This window comes from Chlorocebus sabaeus, chromosome 14 (assembly GCF_047675955.1).
Source record: "Chlorocebus sabaeus isolate Y175 chromosome 14, mChlSab1.0.hap1, whole genome shotgun sequence".
Classification (NCBI taxonomy): domain Eukaryota; kingdom Metazoa; phylum Chordata; class Mammalia; order Primates; family Cercopithecidae; genus Chlorocebus; species Chlorocebus sabaeus.
The window spans coordinates 45,927,583-45,949,319 of NC_132917.1; the positions used below are offsets into that span (position 1 = coordinate 45,927,583).

The window sequence follows — 21,737 nt, forward strand, 5'->3', positions numbered from 1 at the left end:
CAGTTCCAGTTCCTCTGTAAGTCGATGCTGGAGTCTAACAGTTGACAGCCCATGGTATAGTTAAGGACCCAACCCAAGACAGAACGTTCACTTTATGATGAACAAAACAGCCACTCAGCTTTCATGAAAAGCAATCCATTGATGAGACTCACAATGAACAACTCTGATCTCTGTTCACAATGAAGCACAGACACTCTTCCTTCCTGCTCTAGCCTTTGTGCCCCCTATGCAGAAACATCTCTGCACTGGCAATGACAATCCCTGGTCTTGCTGTAGGCAAATTACAGCTGATAAAGGTATTGCTGCCTTCATCGAGGGCTACTGGGAAGATTAAATGAGATTATGCCTCTAAAGCATTAGCCCAGTGCCCAGCCCACAGGGAGTGCTGGCTAAATGGTGGCTTCATTGTTATCATCATTGTTGGGTTGTGTGATGGGATAGGAAACACAATCCTGAGAATTGAGTCTTGAGTCCAGACTTGTCCACAAATGCACACATGTGACCTTGATGAAGTCACAAAATGTTTTTGAGTCTCAGATTTCTCATCTTTCAAAGGAGCCATAACTCCTGCCCTACCTACCTCATCAAGCTGCTTTGAGAATCTAATGAGATTAGAGCATGGAAATGCTTGAGAAAGCAGAAGCCTCTATTCAAATGGGAGAGGTGATAAGGTGCTGAGCTAACCTCAAAACCAGAGACACCTTTGGAGGCATGAGCTCTGCCCCAAGGCTTCTCTTCCTACCACATGGTATGCCCTGTGGCACCCCCTCTGCTTTCTCCACTCCCAGCCCCTGCTCCCCAGGAAATGGCCACCAGCCTTTGGTAATGGCATCATCAGGCCCAATGCCTTCTCCCTTCTCCCCAGCTCTGACACACTTGAGGGGTTGGCTGCCACTCCAGGTGCCTTCCCGTGGCATGGAAGCCTTACCCTTCTGCCCAGATCCATTGCCGACAGTTAATTAGGAAGCAGATAATTAGAGCCAAGCCTGAAAGGAATCTTACAAAAGATGCCACCCAAAACGAGAAGGCTGTGGAAGGGGCCTGGAGCGGGGTGGCAGGGTGGCTCTGCAGTTTCCACAGCACCATCCAGTCTCAGCACACACAAGCCACCTTCTCCCCACCCCTTGAAGGCACAGAACCCAGCTGCCTCCCTCCGAGAAGCTGGAGGGCAGCCACTGTAGCACCCAGTGTGCCCTGAGCCCAGGAGAGAAGGGAGCATGCCCGGTAGATACACACGGTGGCCATGCATGCTAGCCAGTCACAAAATGTTGACTGTCTCCTGGATGATAGAACAGGCTAGCCGCAGCAATGGGCTCAGGAGCATGTTACAGCTCCTACCCTCTGGTACCTTTTAGTTGCACTGGGGAGACAGTTGGCCATGAAAAAATAACTAACAACACAGTGGTATGTGGAAAGTGAGAAAGTGCCTGCAACTCGTAGGGACAGGCAGGGGTCTTAAGTTGGGCGCTGTGTCTTTCCAGGGTGAGGGAGGAGTTGGCGCTGGCTTTGGAGCACAGAAGAATCACTGGCTCCTCAGGACAGTGGAGCCCATGGCTCTGACCTTACAGCTCGAGGAAGACTAACCACTGGGCTTAGACCAAAGGTATTAGCTAAAAAGATTACCAGACCCAAGTAATGTAGAGTTGGCTGCATTTGCTCACATTCCTTTTCATTCCAAATTCAGAAGATTCCTAAACTGTGAGTGTTTTAACTGTTTCTAAATGTTTCTTCTATCCAAATCTGTCTAGTTAATCCTAAGCAATTTGTAATCTCTAGAAGGGTATTTTGAGTAGACCACAGAAAGTCCAGATACTTGAATTCAGCCTCTTCCCTGGCCACCATGAAATCTGAGAACTAAATTGGAGCCTTGTCCCCCGCCTGAGACGTTATCTGCCCAAGGTGTCCTATGGGCTGGAATGACGAGGCATGAACTTTACCTTGTTTTTCAGGGTCCTCAAAGTGTTCCCCCTTTCAGGACATGCACACCAACCTTGTTTCTCCTTCACTTTTTGAAATTCTTTGTAGAATTATGGACCTGGATTGGCCATCTCATCCACCCTCCTGTTTCTGGGCAGAGCCATGCCTAATCCTACTCTAATAAGAAGAGAAAATAATTGTGGAATGGGAATATCACTTCATGATCTCTTCCTTGTAGAGGGGACAGCTCAGCATTTATTTTTCCTCTGAGCCAAACACATCATTGCCCTGCTACATATTTTATTTATATATGTTATATTTTAAAGGCGTACTGTAAAATACAAAGCTCTCTATAGCTGAAAGGTGATATTAAATTCTAGTCTTTTCTATTGGATCTCGTCCTCATATATATATGATATATATGTATGAATATATATGTGTGTGTATATATATATACACACATCATTGACTTGCTACATATTTATATGTGTGTGTATCATGTATTTATGACATATGTGTATGGAGAGCAGACCAAATAGAATAGCCAATCAGAAAAGATCCTTTTTTTTTTTTCTTTTGGAGATAGGGCCTCACTCTGTTACCCAGGCTGAAGTGCAGTAGCGTGATTATGACTCACTACAGCCTCAACCTCCCGGGCTCAAGTGATTTTTCCACCTCAGCCTTCTAAGTAGGTGAGACTATAGACATGCCACCATGCCCAGCTAATTTTTTTTTTTTTTTTTTTTTTTTTTTTTTAAAGAGACAGGGTCTTATCATATTGCCCAAGCTGGTCTCAAATTCCTGGACTCAAGTGATCCTCCCACCTCAGCCTCCCAAAGTGCTAGGATTACAGATGTGAGCCACTGCGCCCAGCCAAAAAAGATGTCTTGTATTCAGTAGCATCATGTCATACATGCATTTAATCTGAGTGAATTTGACTCTACACCTTTGGCTAGAGGAAGAAAGAGAGACAGAGAGCATAGATAAGACAAGTGACTGTTGTCAAAGGCAAAATGTACCAATCAAGGAGATGGTTTGATTCTGGTCATTACAATAGGGAGTTCATTAGTGAAGGTGGCCCCAAAGGAAAGGAAAGGGGCCTAGGGTTTCACAGAAGCAAAGCGGGGGATTCCTCAGTGTATCTTATGGGAATCATGATGAACAATAGAGATGAGTTTTTTCTTAAAATATGCAAGAGTATAGTAGTCCTTTATAGGTAGACCATGACAGGGTGGGGAGACTTATTCATTGCAGTTTCCTCTCCAGGAGCACAGGGCTCAGGTAAATTCAGTGTTGCACCATTTAAAGAAGACCTCTGCTCACCTTTCCACTCAGGCAGTGAGCTGTGCCCTGCACTGTGTGTGAGATGGGAGACGTGACCTCGCTGCACTCTGAGTCACTTACAACTCGCTCGTTCTCTCAGTCTGCATTGTGCTCCCCTGACCCTGATTTTAGTGTCAAAATATGCAGTTTTTTCAAATGTGGCCCTCATGCCAGTCAGGAACTTTATCTGGTGCTCATGTTCCCATTGGAAGACAGACTGTCGATACTGACTTTGGAAAGAAGATAGCCGGCCCCCAACATAGTGCCTCCAAACTCAACTGTCACTGAATTTGCTGATTTAGAACTTCACATGGACTAGGACTCAACGGTAGGGAGGAGTGAGTTAAAATTGAAGTCCTTCCCACGGGCGTTCGTAGCACGGGTGTCACTGGGGTGGGAGCCTTTGATGGTGCCTGACATTGCCGGTTTCCTGAACAGATCCTGCAGGAGTTGGAGTACGGCCCCTCCGTGGACTGGTGGGCCCTGGGGGTGCTGATGTACGAGATGATGGCTGGACAGCCTCCCTTTGAGGCCGACAATGAGGACGACCTATTTGAGTCCATCCTCCATGACGACGTGCTGTACCCGGTCTGGCTCAGCAAGGAGGCGGTCAGCATCTTGAAAGCTGTGAGTTCCTGCCCCTCACCCATGGCTGTGCTCTCCTGGGCTCCTCCCCTACACACACACACACACGCGCGCACACACACACACACACACACACACACACACACTCCCTTCTCCCTTTCTCTGTCCAGCTTTCTCCCTCCCACTTCTGCTCATCACCATGGAATGGGAAGGACTAAGGGCAGTTGCCACTGGGAGTTCAGGCGCAGTGCAGAGGGCTGCTGCCAAGAGAATGGGGCCCGAGATGACTTGCTCTTCTGGTGGGAAAAGGAGCGCATGTCTGTGCTTCCTGAGATGAGGTGCTGTGTACATCTGTGTCCTCCAGCCTTTCAGAGGGAAGAGAAGCAACTCAACTTTGCTGACATCACCTCTGCCACTTCTGTCACTTCCTTACCTGTGGCCTGTCTTCATCAGGGACCTGTGAGGGAGAACAGAGAGGAGGGGAGGGAGAGTGGGCACTGCCCAACTGTGTCCATGACAACATCTCTGTGGCTCAAGAGCCAATCAGAAAAGATCTGGTCCACTGGAAATTCATGCAGTCCCGCTGGATGTAGACAAATAATACAGAGACTGACTCTGCCCTAGGAATCATCCCTCACATGGGAAAACCCCTTATGCTTTCTCAGCACAGCCATCTCTACGATATAACAATGCTTGTACTGTGTCAAGTGAGTGATGTTACCTGTACCCTTTTGAAATCCGTGAAAGCTGAGGTGCAGGGAAGTTAAGCAAGAAGTCTGCCCAAGGTCACCCCTCTGAGCTAAGACAGCACGAGGGTGACAGCCCAGGGACCAGGACTTCCAGAACTTGGCTTCTTCCACGCATCCGAATGCCCCAAAATTCAGTCGTTTGCACATTGTAGTCACAAAATTTGCTATCTTCAAGTGTCTTCTGCACTATTAGTTGCTTTTCTTGTTCTTTTAATCAACTTCCAATATTTACCTGATTATATGTATTTTACGAATAATTTTTTTTTTTTTTTGAGACGGAGTCTCGCTGCGATGGCCAGGCTGGTGCTCTCTTGGCTCACTGCAACCTCCTCCTCCCGGGTTCAAGTGATTCTCCTGCCTCAGCCTCCTGAGTAGCTGGGATTACAGGCACCTGCCATCATGCCTGGCTAATTTTTGTATTTTTAGTAGTGATGGGGTTTAACCATATTGGCCAGGCTGGTCTTGAACTCCTGACCTCAAGTGATCCGCCCACCTCAGCCTCCCAAAGTGCTGGCATTACAGACATGAACCACCGTGCCAGCCTGTATTTTACAAAGAAATTTTATACCATTATCATAGGTAGAAAATCAGTATCCCTTGCCATAATGAATTAATGTAATTTTTTTTCAAGATGGATTCTTGCTCTGTGGCCTAGGCTGGAGTGCAGTGGCGTGATCTCAGCTCACTGCAACTTTCACCTCTCAGGTTCAAGAGATTCTCCTGCCTCAGCCTCCCGAGTAGCTGGGATTACAGGCGCACACCACCACGCCCAGCTAATTTTTGTATTTTTAGTAGAAATGGGGTTTCGCCATGTTGGCCAGGCTGGTTCCTAACTCCTGACCTCATGATCCACCCATCTCAGCTTCCCAAAGTGCTGGGATTATAGGCGTGAGCCACCACACCCTGCTTAACGTAAATTATTGTATACAAATTTTTGAAAGATCTAAAACCATTTTGTAGGTATCTGAGGATGCATGTACCATGTTTTAGAAAATTCCACATCAGAACATGTTACCCTTTTCTGTAGTTTTTTTTCTCCTTCCTTTCCTTTTTCCCTCGCCTCATTCCTTCTTTCCCCTCTGCCCTTACTCTTCTCCCTCTCTCTTTCATTCATTCATTCAATGAACTACTATCTATTGAGAGCTTCCAACATGCCAGGCATGGTGCTAGATGCTGAGTAAGTATTGGTGAGCCCTGGTCTCTGCCTTGTGGAGTTTCCAATCCAGTGAGATTATTTATTATTTTTAATAAGTTAAAATATATCAATATATAGCCACAATTGGGATAAGAGAAGTGAAGGAGGCAAATAGAGTATGTTCATTCATGCATTCATTTATTAAACAAATATTTATTGAGCATCTAGTAATGACTATTTTATTCATTTATTCCATAAATATTTATTGGCAGGCATTATGCCAGGCACTGGAGACACAAAGAACACAGTCCCTGCTAACAGACTAGTGAATAAATGAACAGAACAGACAAATGGCTGTATATTGTACTCAGTGGTAACGAGTGCAAAAAGACACATGCAGCGGCTCAGCAAATGAGGAGTAACAGGCTGCATGGGGAGCTCTTGAGTCTGGAAATGCCTATCCCATGAGGGGACACTAAGGGGAGGTTTCAGTCAGGTGGCTACTGGGGGAAAGGATGTCTGTTCAGAAGGAACAGCGAGTACGCAGGCCTTGGACTAGAAAACATCTGCCAGGGTGGACAGCCCAAAAGGAGCTCAGGGAGAGTGGGTGCGAGGAGGGTGATGGGATGGCGGTGTCTGAGTATGCAGGGCTTCTTCTTCTTTTTTTTTTTTTTTTTTTGAGACTGAGTCTCACTCTGTCGCCCAGGCTGGAGTACAGTGGCATGATCTCGGCTCACTGCAACTTCCCCCTCACCGGTTCAAGAGAGTCTCCTGCCTCAGCCTCCTGAGTAGCTGGGACTACAGGCATGCACCACCATGCCTGGCTAATTTTTGTATTTTTAGTAGAGACGGGGTTTCACAGTGTCAGCCAGGATGGTCTCGATCTCCTGATCTCGTGATCCCCTGCCTCTGCCTCCCAAATGCTGGGATTACAGGTGTGAGCCACTGCGTCCGGCCTGAGTATGCAGGGCTTCTTATGCCACCATGAGAGCTTCTATTCGATTCCCAGTGCAGGGCTAGCCTTCGGAGAACCAGGCAGGGGAGTGACCTGGCTGGTACACCTAGAAGGTAGATCTGGCTGCTGGGGAGAGCATGGTTTGGAGGGTGCCTCTCCTGCCAGCCTCCAAAGTCCTCCGCCCTTGCCCCAAGCCAGTGAGAAGGCCTCAGGGGTACTAGTCTTATTTAGGGGAACTAGTTTGTCCAACTTTCCAAATTCAATGTGTGTTCTGGGCCAGGCCTCTCACTCCGAGCTTGGTTCTTGCTACTCGTGGAAATGACTTCGTTGCACTTTTCTGCCTTGATGTCTTCACACCCTCATTTCTCCTCGGCCCCCTGTGGCTCTTTGAAGCTTTCAGGATCCCTGCCTTGGAGCCTGCCAGCCACATTCACTGGCTCAGTCAAGCCCTTCTGTGTTAAAGCCCTCCTTGTCCTTGCCCTCTGGGACTGGGTCTCCTCTGGTGTTGGGCAGCTGCTTCTCCATCTCCTTTGCTACCCCTTCTGCTGCCCTCTGAGTGCTGACGTTTTCAGAGGTTGACTCAGTAGTGTGTTCTCAGTGAGGCTTTTTTTTTTTTTTTTTAATACAAAAAGCTAAAACTTGTCCCCTTCCCTATCCACCTTTATCCTGCTCAGTTGATCCCTAATAGCAGTTTCACTTTCTAACCCACTATATATATATTATGTATTATGTTTATTGTCTGTTTTCTGCCACAAGATTGAGCTTCATGAGGGCAGGAACGTTTTCCAGCCTATTTCTCAGACGCATCGCAAGGACTGAGAACAGTGCCAAGCACATTGTAGGAGCTATGTAACTGGTGAAAAACAGAAACAGCTCTTAGCTCTCTGTTCTTCCCATTTTATCACAGATTGCTAAGTTAAATGCCTGCAGGAGCCCAGCAGGAGCCCTGGAAGGTGAACAGGACTGGCTGGGGCAGGGTAAATGGAGACCCCTGATGATCCCCAGCAGCAATGAGGACCTCACCTCACCAGATCTGGCTTTCCAAGAGAAGCACAAAATCCAGATTTTTATGTAAAATCTCGAAATGTTAACTGATTATAACTAGTTCAATGAAACGATTATAACTAGTTCAACTGAGAGCCAAGGAAAACTTTGACCTGGGTGTCTCTTGGGTGACAGTCTTTGAGGGACCCCTGCTCTTCCCAGCTCCTTGCTGGTGTCACTCACTGGCCCCTGTTCGGCTCCTTCATGGATGGATTCTGATCACCGCCTCTCTTGTTCCTCAGGCCTGGGCCCCGGGTCCCCTGGGTACCCTGTGCTCTCCCCTGCACTGCACTCTCCCACCTCCCACCCTGCACTCAGGAAGGGGTATCCCCAGCCAGACCCATCTTCCAGCTTCCAGGCCTGTGTTTCCAGTTCCCTACTCACTTCCTCCCCTTGGCTGGTCAGGGGTCCCTCACATTCAGTATACACCCAAACAGCTCTGGATGGTCCCCCTCAAATCTGCTCACTCTCAAATTCCGTGGCTCAGTAAATGGCACTGTCTTCCTGTCTAAGCAGACCAGAAATGGGGTGCTATCCCTCTCTCCCCATCACAGCTAGCCAGACATCAAGTCCATGCCCCCTGCTAACCTTTTCCATCTGAGTTACCTTTCTCCATCCTCCTCCCCACTACCCCCATCGGAGCCACCACCACCTCTCCCTTGGTGAACTGCAGGACCTCCTAACTGGCGGGCGGGTGGCCCCTCTTACCTCCTTCTCATCTCTGTAGAATGATCTCTTAAGAATGCAAATCTAGCCATTTCATGCCTCATCCCCTACTTAAAACTCATCACATTGTGATTTAAGATCTTTATCTTCCACACAGCCTCCAGGGTCCTGCATCAGGCCCCGCCTCCCCCTCAGCCACTCCCCCTCATCTGCTGGGCTCTGCTGGACTCTGCTGGACTATGTCCAGGGCCTATAGAATGCAAGTGTCTTTAGTGTTCCTTCTCCCTGACCACTCTCCCCCTGTGCCCTTTTTGCCCAGGCACATTCCTCCTTCAGGTCTCAGCCTAGGTGTTGCTTCTCAGGGAATGCTTTGCCAAGTTCCTTGCCCATCACACTGTCAGAGCCTGCTGTGCTTCTCTCGGGGCGTTCATCACAATCTTCGCTAATTGATTCTCTAGCAATGACATGTTTCTTCTCAGCCTCCCTTACTCTTCTACATGCCCCGTGAGGGCAGGAACCATGTCTCATCACTCACCACGGCACTTGATGCAGAATGACTCGTGTGTCCAAAGGAAGCAGAGAAGGGATTTTCATCGATGAGTACAGGGCACCTGCTAGGCCAGGCATTCAGCGAGACTCTCAGTATCCAAAAGTGGCTCCCAGCCTCTTCCATTCTGACTTTCCTACAGGAAAGCACTTAGGAAGGGCATGTCACCCAGTGTGAAGGAGCATTGCTTAGGGGGACTCAATTGTCCAACTTTTCAAATTCTGTTTTGTTTAGTTTATATATTTAGGCCTTAAATATTTCATTATTTGCTTGCTTGTTTGATCGCATGTTATTTTAAAAAACACACACACAAAGCATAAAATGGGATACAGTGAAAGGTGTCTGTCTCATCCTTGCTTCCATCTGCCCATTTCCCACACACTCTCTACTCATGTTTGGACGCTTTTACATATCCTTCTGGAATTTCTTTAGATATATACAAGCAAACACAAATATAACTTATTTCTTTTTTCTGTATTATACAATTGTAGGAATGCTGTACACATATCTCATTTTCCTGTCAATGGTGTATCTTGCTTTTTCCACTCAATGAGATCTTGCAACAGGCATATCTTCACTGGTTCTGCCTCTACTTATACTTTGGAGCTGCAATTCTGGATCACTGCAGAGGACTCTCTTGGGTAATTAACTTGGGGTGGACATGGGAGCTTTTGCCTCCTGATTCCTGGAGCCCGATCTCTTCCCAGGTCAGCTGAGTAGCTAAGGGAAAACCTCAGCTGCACCCGAGGCCACCAGAACACTATGCCCAGCAGAGCTGGCCACCATCCCAGGCCCCAACACCAGCCCATCACACCTCCCTGTGAGTCCCCTGCCAGCATACCAGCTGAGCCCTTTTATTTTGGAGACCTTAGAGCAGTGGCCTTTAACTAGGGGCAATTTTGTCCTGTTCCCTTAGACATTCAGTAATGTCTGGAGATATTTTTGGTGCTGCTGGCATGCAGTAGGTAGAGGCCATGGAGGCTGCTAAACTGCCTGCAATGCACAGGACAGCTCTCCCCACCCACCCTGCAAAGAAGTATCCAGTCAAAAATGTTAATAGCACGAAGGCTGAAAAACCTTGACCTACAAAGATCCAGAAGTTAGAAGTCATGCCTAACCGGTTAACGAGTTTGTGAGGGTGAGACGTTCATGAGAAGAGCATTTTCCCCCTGAGAAGAGCGTCTGGCTCAGGGGCAGCTTCCTGAGATGCCCAAACCTCTATGTTTATCCCTGACCCTGATGCTTCCCCTCCCAGAAAAGGGAGGACGGGAGGAGCTGAGGAAGTGAGGAGTCTACTGCACCCTTGGCCTCAAAACACTTCATTTCCTCACACTGTCACTTGACTGCAGGGCCAGACCAGGATTTCCATGACTCTAGCCACTGAGCTGTGTCTCCGAGGGCCTATGTGAAGGTGATGCAGAACTTTAGAGAAGGCCATTTGTGTCATAGAAGTATGCAGTGCACAACCTGCGCAACAGTAAGTGGCTGTGCCACAGTCTCCCTCCCTCAGCACTGTGCCCTGAGACCCAACCTTTAGCCCCTCACTCCATCATCACGATTTACTGAGTGTACAATGGGAACCAGGCACTGAGCCAGGTTTGGGGCAGATAAGACAGGTTCCTAAATCATAGAGCTCACCAAAGGGAAGAGATGTTTAGACAAATTATAATTTAAATAAACCAGAAGCATGGGGTCTACGGTATCAACAGAGGAGGGAATCTAGGGAGGCTTCACAGACGAGGTAGCATTTTGAGTAATTCCTAGAGAAGGCCTAGGGACTGGAAAGGGACTTTCAACCAGAGGGAAGAAAGAATGCAAAAGGACAGCAAGGTAGATAGACAGGGTTCAGGCTGAGGAGCTCCTGTGTGCCAAACTAAGGAGTATGGACGTCGTGGTGGGAGCCTTCCAAGGAGTTAAAGTAGGGGTTACCTTGCTGACTTGTAGATGAGAAAGATGAGGCACACTGGTACCATTCCTGACTCAACGCCTACTCTCCACCCCTTTCACTCTTTATCTGGGGCTGTCCCCTCTAGTCGCATTGAACTCGAGGCCAGGTGCTTTGGTTCCAAGGGCACCAGGCAAGAAATAGTTACAGGCTCTCTCCCTTGCTGATTAAGCCTGAAATTCTACCAAAGATGTATTCCTTTGGATTATAATTTATTCTCTCAAGTTCCTCTGTTTAGATATTCAGCCTTCACGCTACGAAATGTGACATTTTGTCTCTAACACACATACACATACATATACACACAACACACACGTGCTGTTATTTCGGGTAGCTATCAGAAATATTTCCACCCACTGGCACTTTTTTTCCCCAAGATTTTATTGGTATACGTGTGCTCGATTAAATTAATGTTTACCCTCAGGACTGACTCATTTAATAGGAATAACAAGTTCACCTGGGTGTGTGAGGCACACAAGACACCACCCAGAAAATATAAAACACATCTATGTGATTTTTACCTACAAGCATCGAAAAGGAATAAGCCTTTTTCTTGCTTTTTATCTTTTGACCTTCATGAGCATTTTGTGTAGAGATTGCAAATTCAAACATAAAAGCAGTGGAGAGGGGCTGGGTCCAGGAATAGGAAAGGAGCAGGAGGAGGTATTAATACATTTGATCATTTACCTGGTCCTTATTCCTTACCTCAAAAAGGACTGTTGACCTCTCCGTGTAAATGAGTTTATTAGACTGCAGTCTCCCTGATGAGAAGACCTGAGAATCTGGGGGGGATCAGAGAGTAAGAGCCAGAGTTCCTAATCCCAGCTTGGCCCCTTGCTAGCTGGGTGACTTCGGCCAAATTAGCTGACCTCTGTGTGCTTCTAGTGCCTCATTTATAATATAGAGACAATGATAGTACCTCATAGGGTGAAATGAGTTGATACATGTACTAGGTCTAGAACGGTGACTGGGACATAGTCAACTCTATGTAAGAGTTAAAAAAAAAAAAAACCCCAACAGATGTGGCCCCTGAAATTGCAAAGAACAGACTCGGGAGGTGATGCTGAAGATGCTGCCTTGGCTGACCTCCATCAGTCCCTCATAGCCTGTGCTGGCCAGGCCTCTGTCACTAATTCCAACTCTGTCCTCATCCCCACAGTTCATGACAAAGAATCCCCACAAGCGCCTGGGCTGCGTGGCATCGCAGAACGGCGAGGACGCCATCAAGCAGCACCCATTCTTCAAAGAGATTGACTGGGTGCTCCTGGAGCAGAAGAAGATCAAGCCACCCTTCAAACCGCGCATTGTAAGTTGGTCCCCGTGCATGCTTGGCACCGTGGGTCGGGCGCAGGTACTTGCGGGGCAGGCTGCGTGCACCCAGGAAGAGCGGTCAGGGGATGTCTATTACAGCAACAATGACAAAGGCCAGGGGAGGCTGAGGCTCTCCCTAAGACAGTGTCTTTAGGCCCCACGTGTTTGCTGTTGAAAACATGTAACCTACTACAGCAGCACCCAAGACGATGATTTACATGGGCCACAGAACACCTTTTGTGTTAATAGATATTCAATTTATTTATTTAGATTGAAAACGACTAATGATACTAGTTTTCCATGTATGGCAGAGACATAAGGTTTCTTTATGAAGAACTGGGTTTGTTTTCTAAATGGGTCAGTTTAAAGGCAAATATTAATTAAATATTAGCCGTGGTCATTCTGTGGGACTAGCACAGAGCACGAAGCTGGGATTCACTGACTGGCAGCGGGAAGGATGGTCCTGCGGGGAGCTTCTGGGAGGCCCACTGCGTAAAAGCGCATTTCTGTGAGATACCCTCTCCCTTCTCGGCCGCACGTTCCCTTCTACCTTCCAGATTCTCAGGCCTGCTGTGATGCCAGTTGGAGGGGGAATGTAACACAGGGCAGTTGAAGCTCAGAGCTTTCAGTCTGGGCTTGATTCACAGAATAAAGACCGTGTCCTGGCAGTGGCCTTCTGCTGGAATGGGACGAGGGTCATGTTGCAGTCCTTAAAGTTATATAGCGTATGTGTCTTAATTCTGTTGTGTTGTAGCCCATTGACGCAATCAGTCATTCAGACTGAAAATTGAGGTAGCCGGCTGGCAGGCTTGCTGGGAGCTGAAGGGGATGTTCAGTGTAAGAGTTTACTAGGCAGGGGCCCCAGTGCTGTGGGACTGTGGAACTGGGGTCCCAGGCAGGGAAGACTTGCCATCAGGCAGTCAGCCCTCAGTCACCCGGCATACTGTCAGATGAGCCCCTGCTCCCCTTCTCCAAGTGCAGAAAAGACCTTCCTGTGCCTTGTGAACCATCAGAGAGGAATTCCATTCTATTCAAGGAGATTTTCTGGGGAGCCGTTACTGACAATGTTGTGATTCTTAGAAATGTTCCACGGTGGGAGTGGGGGTGGGGGATAGTGTCAGTGGACGGGTGGGGTCCAGGCCTCAGCCAGACTCGAGCACATGGGGTTGAACGTCCCCAGATGCTTGGTCCCATCACCACTCCTCATTTGCTTCCTCCTTTGGTTTTCATGTTTTCGCTGGATAGCACAAGCTTGGAACAGCCCAGATTTAGGATCACCTTCTTCCTTTGTAAATATCACTTCCTCTTCAGCCCTTCTCCACCACAGCTCCAGGCCCATTATTCCAAGCCAGGAAGGCTTAGAGTCTGAGCTCCCTGGGCCAACTGTCCTCTGCTGCCACAGGGCTCCCTGCACATGCCACAGCCTGCCCAATGGCTGGGGGCTGAGGACCTCTGCAAGTCACCTTTAAGAACAGGATTAACTGTGCCCCTGGCAAAATAGGGGAAGTAGGACCCCAGAGGCCTAAAAAAGGAGGAGGAGAAACTAAAGGCTCAGATGGTAGGGTGAATTTTAATTTCTCTTTAACCTAAGTTAATCAACCCAAAGAAGAATGAGAAGTAGGGCTAAGAATCCAGGCCCAGCTAACAGAAACGCAGGAAGAGACTGAAGCTGAGGGGATTATCAGTGCAGGGCTACAAGATGACTTAAACTTGAGTCTCCAGGTCTCAGCAAAACCACATTAAACCAGGCTTACGGAGCACCAGGCTCCAGCTGTACTGGCAGAGATGCAGGAGCAGCCCCCTCCTGCTTGGGGAAGAGTGGGGAGGCCCAGTGGAGCCCCAGGGGGCACCGTCAGCAAGGGGTGTGAGGAGAGAGAGGGTCTGGGGTGTGGCAGAGGAAGCCAGGGGGGTTTTGTTGAGAGGCCACGGGGTGGGAAGGAAGTAGGGAAGAACCTTAATCATAAAAGACACAAAGGAAGTTTTAGAGTGTGGATTCATGAAGAATCATCTCTCCCTGAGGTACAGCAGATTCCAGAACACTGCCAAAGCCCTTTCCAAAGCCCTGGCAGTCACAGGAATTCCTCACCGGGGCTCACAACTTTCAGTTTGAGACTTTGAGCCAATGAAAGTGCAGGCCTTCTGAGAGGCATCCCTCTTTGAGCAGTACGTGGCAGGAAGGGTGTGAAGAACAGGGGTGAGGTGAACAGGTGCGAGGCTGAGGGATGGGGAAAAACCTAGACAGAGAGGAGAGAGGAAGAGAGGGAAGGACAAACCGGAAGGGAGGCAGGCACATGACTTACTCCACTAACATGCAGGTGTTGCCTTGCCTCAGACAGGCAGGGAGCCCCTTAAAGCTTTCCCTGGCCAGAAGTGAAGGTGCTCCTGTGGGCAGGGGTGTGAGGGGGCTGGGAGCCAGCAGGAGGAAATACATCCCTGGGTCAGGGGTCAGGCAGGAGTCCACCTCTGCCTGGACATCTAGAGCACAAGGGACCTGTGTTTTCTGTCCTTGGGCCTCTTGAGAGTTCCCTGCTGGGAGTAAAGAGCAAGAAAGACCCTGTTTGTTTTCTTTTGCCTGGAGGGTCAAGGAAGCCTTCAGGGTCCTTATCACCCCACGAGAGGCTGGCAAAGAGAAAGGATGGGGCTGTCCAGGAGCTCCCGCCAATTTCAAAACTGCCTCAGTCTTCCTAAAGACTGACTTCCTCATTGCCTTGAAGGGATCTCCTGTGCATGTTCCCACTCCCCTGCCTCCCCAGACCTTCAGAGTTCACCTCAATGCTCAATGCTGTGGAGAGGGGCGGGGTCAGGGGAGAGGGTATTGATTAGGTAAGTTTGAATTCAGTTGGGAGGAGAGAATTAGAACATCTGGAAAAAGGAAGGCTGAAACGGAAAGCTGACGTTGTTTAAGAGGTGTTTCTGGCCACACTTGGAGCTGAGTAATGTTGATCCTTAGAGAGTTCTCAGCTGCAGGTCTTTAAAGACTTCTTCAAGTTATTTAAATGTCTGACATTTACAACCTTGGCGCTAGAGATTTCTCTCAGGAGAAATACCAAAATTGGGGAAAAAAATAAAAAAGAACTGTCCACATCTAGTTAGCAGGTTGGAAAAGTGACCCAGATCTGTCCCTAAGTTGAAAGCTCTTTTCTGAAAAATGTCAATAGCACCAGCCGGAGTCATCTGTGGGCTTGTGTAGAAAGAGCAGAAATACATTTTAAATAGGATGAAAGCCCAAGGAGTAAAGTCCATGGCAGTGATGCACATACTGCATTTCTCGTCTCAGAAAGCCTCAAAAGACTAACGGGAAAACTCACTTGAAGTTTTCATGTGCCATCGCACCCCTGTAACCAACTCGGGGCTAAGCCCGAGGATGTGGGTGCCTGCCTAGCTCAGGTACCAGCAGTGAGGACAACTCTGTGCCGCGTGAGCAGAGTCAGACTTACCACAGGCAAAACAGATGGCCACCCACAGAGGCCACTGGAGAGCCACGGGGAAGCTGAGGTGTACCCCACAGAGGCCACTGGAGAGCCACGGGGAAGCTGAGGTGTACCCCACAGAGGCCACTGGAGAGCCACGGGGAAGCTGAGGTGTACCCCACAGAGGCCACTGGAGAGCCACGGGGAAGCTGAGGTGTACCCCACAGAGGCCACTGGAGAGCCACGGGGAAGCTGAGGTGTACCCCACAGAGGCCACTGGAGAGCCACGGGGAAGCTGAGGTATACCCCACAGAGGCCACTGGAGAGCCACGGGGAAGCTGAGGTGCACCCCACAGAGGCCACTGGAGAGCCACGGGGAAGCTGAGGTATACCCCACAGAGGCCACTGAGAGACATGGGGAAGCTGAGGTGTACCCCCACAGAGGCCACTGGAGAGCCACGGGGAAGCTGAGGTGCACCCCACAGAGGCCACTGGAGAGCCACGGGGAAGCTGAGGTGTACCCCACAGAGGCCACTGAGAGACATGGGGAAGCTGAGGTGTACCCCACAGAGGCCACTGGAGAGCCACGGGGAAGCTGAGGTATACCCCACAGAGGCCACTGGAGAGCCACGGGGAAGCTGAGGTGTACCCCACAGAGGCCACTGGAGAGCCATGGGGAAGCTGAGGTGCACCCCACAGAGGCCACTGGAGAGCCATGGGGAAGCTGAGGTGTATCCCACAGAGGCCACTGGAGAGACACAGGAAAGCTGAGGTGTACCCCACAGAGGCCACTGGAGAGCCCCGGGGAAGCTGAGGTGCACCCCACAGAGGCCACTGGAGAGCCACGGGGAAGCTGAGCTTCATCCCCACAGAGGCCACTGAAAGACACGAGGAAGCTGAGGTGCACCCCACAGAGGTTGTCCTTCTATTCAGGGGGCAGACTGCCATCACAAGACAGGATTTCCTTGGACTTAAGGCATCAAATAACTTGAGGACATGTGAGATGCCTTCCTAGAAGAACTGGGAAAGAAAGGGCTTTGACAGGGAAGAGGGAAAACTGGTTTAGATCCCAACATTGGGAAAAAGCCTCCAAGTCACCGGATCATAAGCAGCCAGGGACAGTGTGCAGTTGTTGGTCCTGGCTCTTTGACAGACTCCAAGTCAAAGGCAAGACACTGTGAGAAGGGAAAGGATCAAGTCCGTGAGCAAACACCGTCAGCCTTGCAATTTGGCGGTGGCCTCAAGGAGACATTGGGCATGTGTTTAAGCAAGCGAGGAAAGCAGCTGCACCAGTGCCCTAATCTGGCAAAACTGAATACCTCCAGGGTGATTCATTCAAGTGCCTGAAGCCCCTGAGGGAGCTCCAGGTTTCCTCTGTCTTGGGTTACCTCCACTTGCTTCCAAGCCATGCCCTTTTGGCATCATACCAGAATGCCACCAGTCTCCAGAAACCTGAATTAACCCACTCCTCAGCTGGCCATACTGAATCTGGGTGACCTGGGGGGTGTCCTGCCTGTCTGATACAGGGAGGATCTGGTTTTGTCAGGTGGGCTGGTGCTGGAGGTGAGGCTGGGAGAGGTCATGTCACTTACAAAGAGCCAGGATGCAGTGGCATATTTTTCCAGAGCTCCTGACCCTCTCCACTCTCACTACAAGGACAGAGCCCCTTCGTGGAAGAACCTGCCAGGCACAACAAGGCTGTACTCTGCCCAGGCTGGCTCACTAGAGGCTGGGGGCCCCTGGGTCACCACCACAGAGGCCGAGGATGCAACAGCACAACAGCTTTCAGGCCTGACTTCCATTCCTGCACAGGAAGCCTCGCCCCTCTGAAGCTATCACCAAGGAGATTGTCCAGATTCATAGCTGGAATTTGGCCTCTGGTCAGGTTCCATCATATACCCCAATTGGCTTCTGTTCCCCCCAGGCTTTTGCCTTCTTGAGATGTCTGCTAAGCTGAGATTTCTGCTCCCCTGGCTCCTAAGCCTCCCTTGTCTAACCCCTGCCCTGACTCACCAGCTGTCACTAGTCCAACTGGGTTTCCTGACTACAGGCCAACATCCCTTTGTACTAACCCCCACCCAGTGCAGTTTTCAGTGGCCTCTGCTTCAGCGTGGAGACTTTCCTGTGTTTCGTTCTCTCAGCTCTCTTACGTATTCTCCCTCCTCCACTTTCCCTTTTGTATTCCTGTTGTTCACCCTCTGTCCACCCACTTAATGAACTGAGTTTGTGCAAGCGATGTGCCATCAACACCAAACCAAAGGCTTTGCACCATCACGTACTCAAATCAGTTTTCCGGGGTGGCTTGCTTCAAAGCAAGGACACACAGTGGGGGGCTGTTTGGTGGCAAATACCCCAGCACTGAAGAGTCGGGGAGACAGGAAAGCCAGCAAGGCTGGAGTCAAAGCCTTTGATGCTGGAGAAAATCTCCAGCCCTAGAATTCACTGGTCTATCCCATTGGGGATTTCATCCCAAGATAATGGCATGGTCTAATTGCCAATGAAAGTAGCACATTTCGCTTTTGTGTTACCGGTGGGCTTGCCTTCTTTGGGGACTGTAGGGGCAGAGCGATGTGTTTGGTGTGGTTGAAGGGCACCATCTGACCTTGCAGATCTTGGGGACGTTCTGCTCACTCCTGGCTTCCCTGCTGTGTACGCATTCCTTCCCCTCAAAAGCGTTCAGCTCTGAGACTCTGGCTCCCAGGGCTTCAGCACTGAAATGGGGGGAAGCCAGCTTAGGAGGGAGAGATTTGCCTCCCCAGAAACCTAGTTGTCCTCAGTGAAAGCCAGAGGCAATGAGGGAAATGCTGGCCAAGTAAACTTCTCTTTGTGTACATGTTCTCTCTTTTCAAGTTTGCTTCAGTGTGAATGTCCCTCTTTAAGGTAAGGCCTCCAGAGTGGGGAGTCTCTCCAGGTAGGTGAGCCCTCAGGCCCGGTGACATAGAGGCCCCTCTCAACCTCATGATCCGTTTCCATCCAGCCATCCGCGCTGCATGGCGGGACCCCCGAGGGAGGCCTCTCCTGCATGCTCCTGCATGACTGGGCTGTGCTGAGAGAAAACCTGGGAAGTGGGCTCGAGACCCGCACACTTCACCAACTTAGCGACCTGAGGAGGAGCCCTGTTGAACAGGCAGCCCCTTCCCCTAAAGCCAGCCCACCTGCCTAGGGACCACCAGATAGCATGGGTTGTGATGATGGAGGCCAGTTATGACACCATCCTCATCCTCTGTCCTGGCAGAGCTGGGGCAGGAGCAAGGCTGGGTTCTGCAGCCCCTCCTGAGGACATCCCCCTGGACCGTGTCCGCCACATCCAAGCGGCTTACCATCCAAGAGGCTACAAGAACCCTTACCATCCTAGAGCCCGTACCAGCCAAGAGGCTACAAGATCCCTCCAAGAGCCAGGGCTCTGATCCAGGGCTGGAGGGCATGGGAAAAGTCCAGAAACCTGTTTTTGGTGGTTGGCCCAGCAGGTGGCATGGTACAGTGGACAGGATATTGGCTTTGACTTCTGAGAGACTTGGGTTGGAATAAAATTGCTGTCACAGGAAAGTCATGTGACACTCAGAATTCACCTCACCCCCGGACCTCTGGCTTCCTTGAGCCTCCTTATCTGTAAAATTGGGTTACCATGAGAATTCTCCCCTCATGGAATTATAAACAGGAATAGCTGGGTACTGTGGTTCCTACCGATAATTCCAGCACTTCGGGAGGCCAAGGCAGGCAGATCACTTGCACTCAGGAGTTCGAGACCAGCCTGGACAACATGGCAAAACCCTGTCTCTACAAAAAATGCAGAAAGTAGCCAGGCGTGGTGGCATTCACTTATAGTCCCAGCTACTTGGGAGGCTGGGGTGGGAGGATCGTTTGAACCCAGGAGGTTGAGGCTATAGTGAGCCATGTTCATGCCACTGCACTCCAACCTGGGTGACCAAGTGAGATCCTGTCTCGAAAAGAATTATAAACAGGAATAGATAATAAGTCTAAGCTACTTTGTGCACTGTAGATTCTCAATGAATTTTAATTCCCCTCTCTCCATTCACCACCCCTACCCTGGCCTTTTAAAGGCCCTCTTCTTCTCATCCCCAAACTCCAAGAATCAACAGTTAAGAATTGCAGGAGGTTGGTGTGATGTTTGGAGGCTGGGTTTTGGAATCAGATGCAACCAGTTTCTAATTTGGGCTATGGGATATTGGGAAAGTCACCACTTCTCTCTGAGCCTCGGTCTGCTGATCATAGTACGGGGGTTTTAAATATCTACGACCCAGGGTTGCTGTGAAGAGTCAACAAATCTAATTACATGAAATGAGTAGCACAGTGCCTGATACAGGTGAACACTTGGATGGTGTTGATGTTGATGGTGAGGAGGACAACAGGAGACTGAGGCCAAGGGAGGCTGGACTGCATAACACTCCTGTCCCAAAGGGACTGAGGAGCCAGGAGTTCAGATGAGGGGATGGCACCATCCAGCAAGGCACCAGCCATTACAGGGCAGAAAGCATTTGAAGACAGGGAAGGAGCACAGTTCAGAATGCTGAGGCACCCGTGGTGGCATCATTCCAGCACAGCCACTGGTATGAGCTGAGTGCCAAGAGGAGGGAGGTACTGTGCGAGGGAGGTACTGACTCACCCCAGGTGCCAGCATTCCCAGCCCTTTTTGCCTCTTGGGATGGCACCCCAAGTTCCCCCACATTTTCAGCACCCCCCACCCCCCGCCGGTCCCCTGCTTTTACTCTGTGACCATGCTTACCACCTTGACGTTCCCTGCCTTCATTCTCAGTAGTGTTTTTGCTGGGCACAGCTGTGCAGCTCTCAGCACCCCAGCCTTGAAGTGATAGCGGTCACCAGTGAGATCCTGTTCCAGCACAGCAAGCTCCCAAATATTTCTAAGCTAAACAGCCTCAGCGGAGCATCTTTGACTCCACACAAGTGATTTCACCATTTTAGAATTCCGATTGCAGGAATTTTGCCATTTGAGAATTCTGATTGCAGGAACGTTCCTGTGGCCTAGGGGTGGGAGGGCCAACGAACACATCATTTTCATCCCCTACCCCCACTCCAGGGAAGAGTTTGAGGCCTGGGCTGGCCTGGGCTTGGCTGGGCACTTTCATAAGCTCCTAAGCTTTTCTTTATGTCTTAATGGCTGTTACTTTGGTATATGCCTTCCTGGGTTCATCAAACTAGTGTTTCTTGAACTTAATCTCCTCCCTGCCCCACCAGCACTTGAAGTAACACACACACAACTCACTGGGGAGCAGGGGAGGACTTCCTAGGCCATGCCTGATCAAGCCAGAGGACAGCAGGAGGAATCAGGGAACATTTCACAGAGGAGCTGGAACTTGACAGAGAGCTGGGAGGGGTCAGGAAGAAAGAACTACCTGGGAAAAGGCATAAAAGGAGAAAGGGGAAGGCAGGATTCAGATCAATTATATTCAACAAGGATTTGTTGAACATGTCCTTTGTGCCCTCTGTGAAGCCCTGAAGCCCTAGAGGGAGAAGCTTGACAAAGGCAAGGAAAGAATCTTCTGCCATCACCCTAACATTGCCACCTTGAAAAGCCTCGATGGCAGAATACGTGGTACTGCAAAACACTTAAGGGATAATAGGCACTAGGGTAAAATCTGGCATCTGACCCCTAACAGGATGCTCATTTGGGAGAGGGATTTGGAGCTTTGACTTTCAGGGTTAGAGGACAGAGAGAAGAGGGCCTCCCCAAACAGGCTGGGAGCCAGGGTTTCTGTGGGTCCTGAGAGCCTACGTCAGCCCACTTCCAGTCTTGGGTCTTGCAGAAGATCCTGTCCGAGTGGGGCTGCATTGCTGGATAAGTAATGCCCTCCTGCCCATCTCTGTGGAGAGGACTAAAGGATGGTCTGGCTGCCAGGAGGGACAGGGGTCAGAGCCTGGTTTGTGTGTATTGAAGTGAAGGCAGACAGAGCCTCAACTCTCCCTCACAGAGGGGCTCAGCCCTCCAGCCAGCGTTTGTTCCCGGAAGACTACAGGCACCAAGGGGCACTTTGCAAGCTGACCGGGTTGGCGGGGGCGGGGGTGGTTCTGCCCGCATCAAGTGGAGGACCTTTGATCTCTGGAGGCATATATGTCATGGAAAAGAGACACTCTGGGGAATCCAGTTTTGCACTTGAAGGATCAGTGCCCTCT

At 49.9% G+C, this 21,737-nt stretch overlaps 1 protein-coding gene across 2 annotated transcripts in view; it reads left to right on the forward strand.

The window, feature by feature from the left end:
* The window catches only part of PRKCE (protein kinase C epsilon), a 538,653-nt gene that overhangs the window by 498,627 nt on the left and 18,289 nt on the right, over positions 1–21,737 (forward strand). For both annotated transcript variants that reach the window (XM_007970759.3, XM_073022947.1), the window contains 2 exons: positions 3,679–3,867; positions 12,026–12,172. In XM_007970759.3, coding sequence (XP_007968950.1) covers positions 3,679–3,867; positions 12,026–12,172 — 336 coding nt within the window. The remainder of the gene's footprint in view (positions 1–3,678; positions 3,868–12,025; positions 12,173–21,737) is intronic.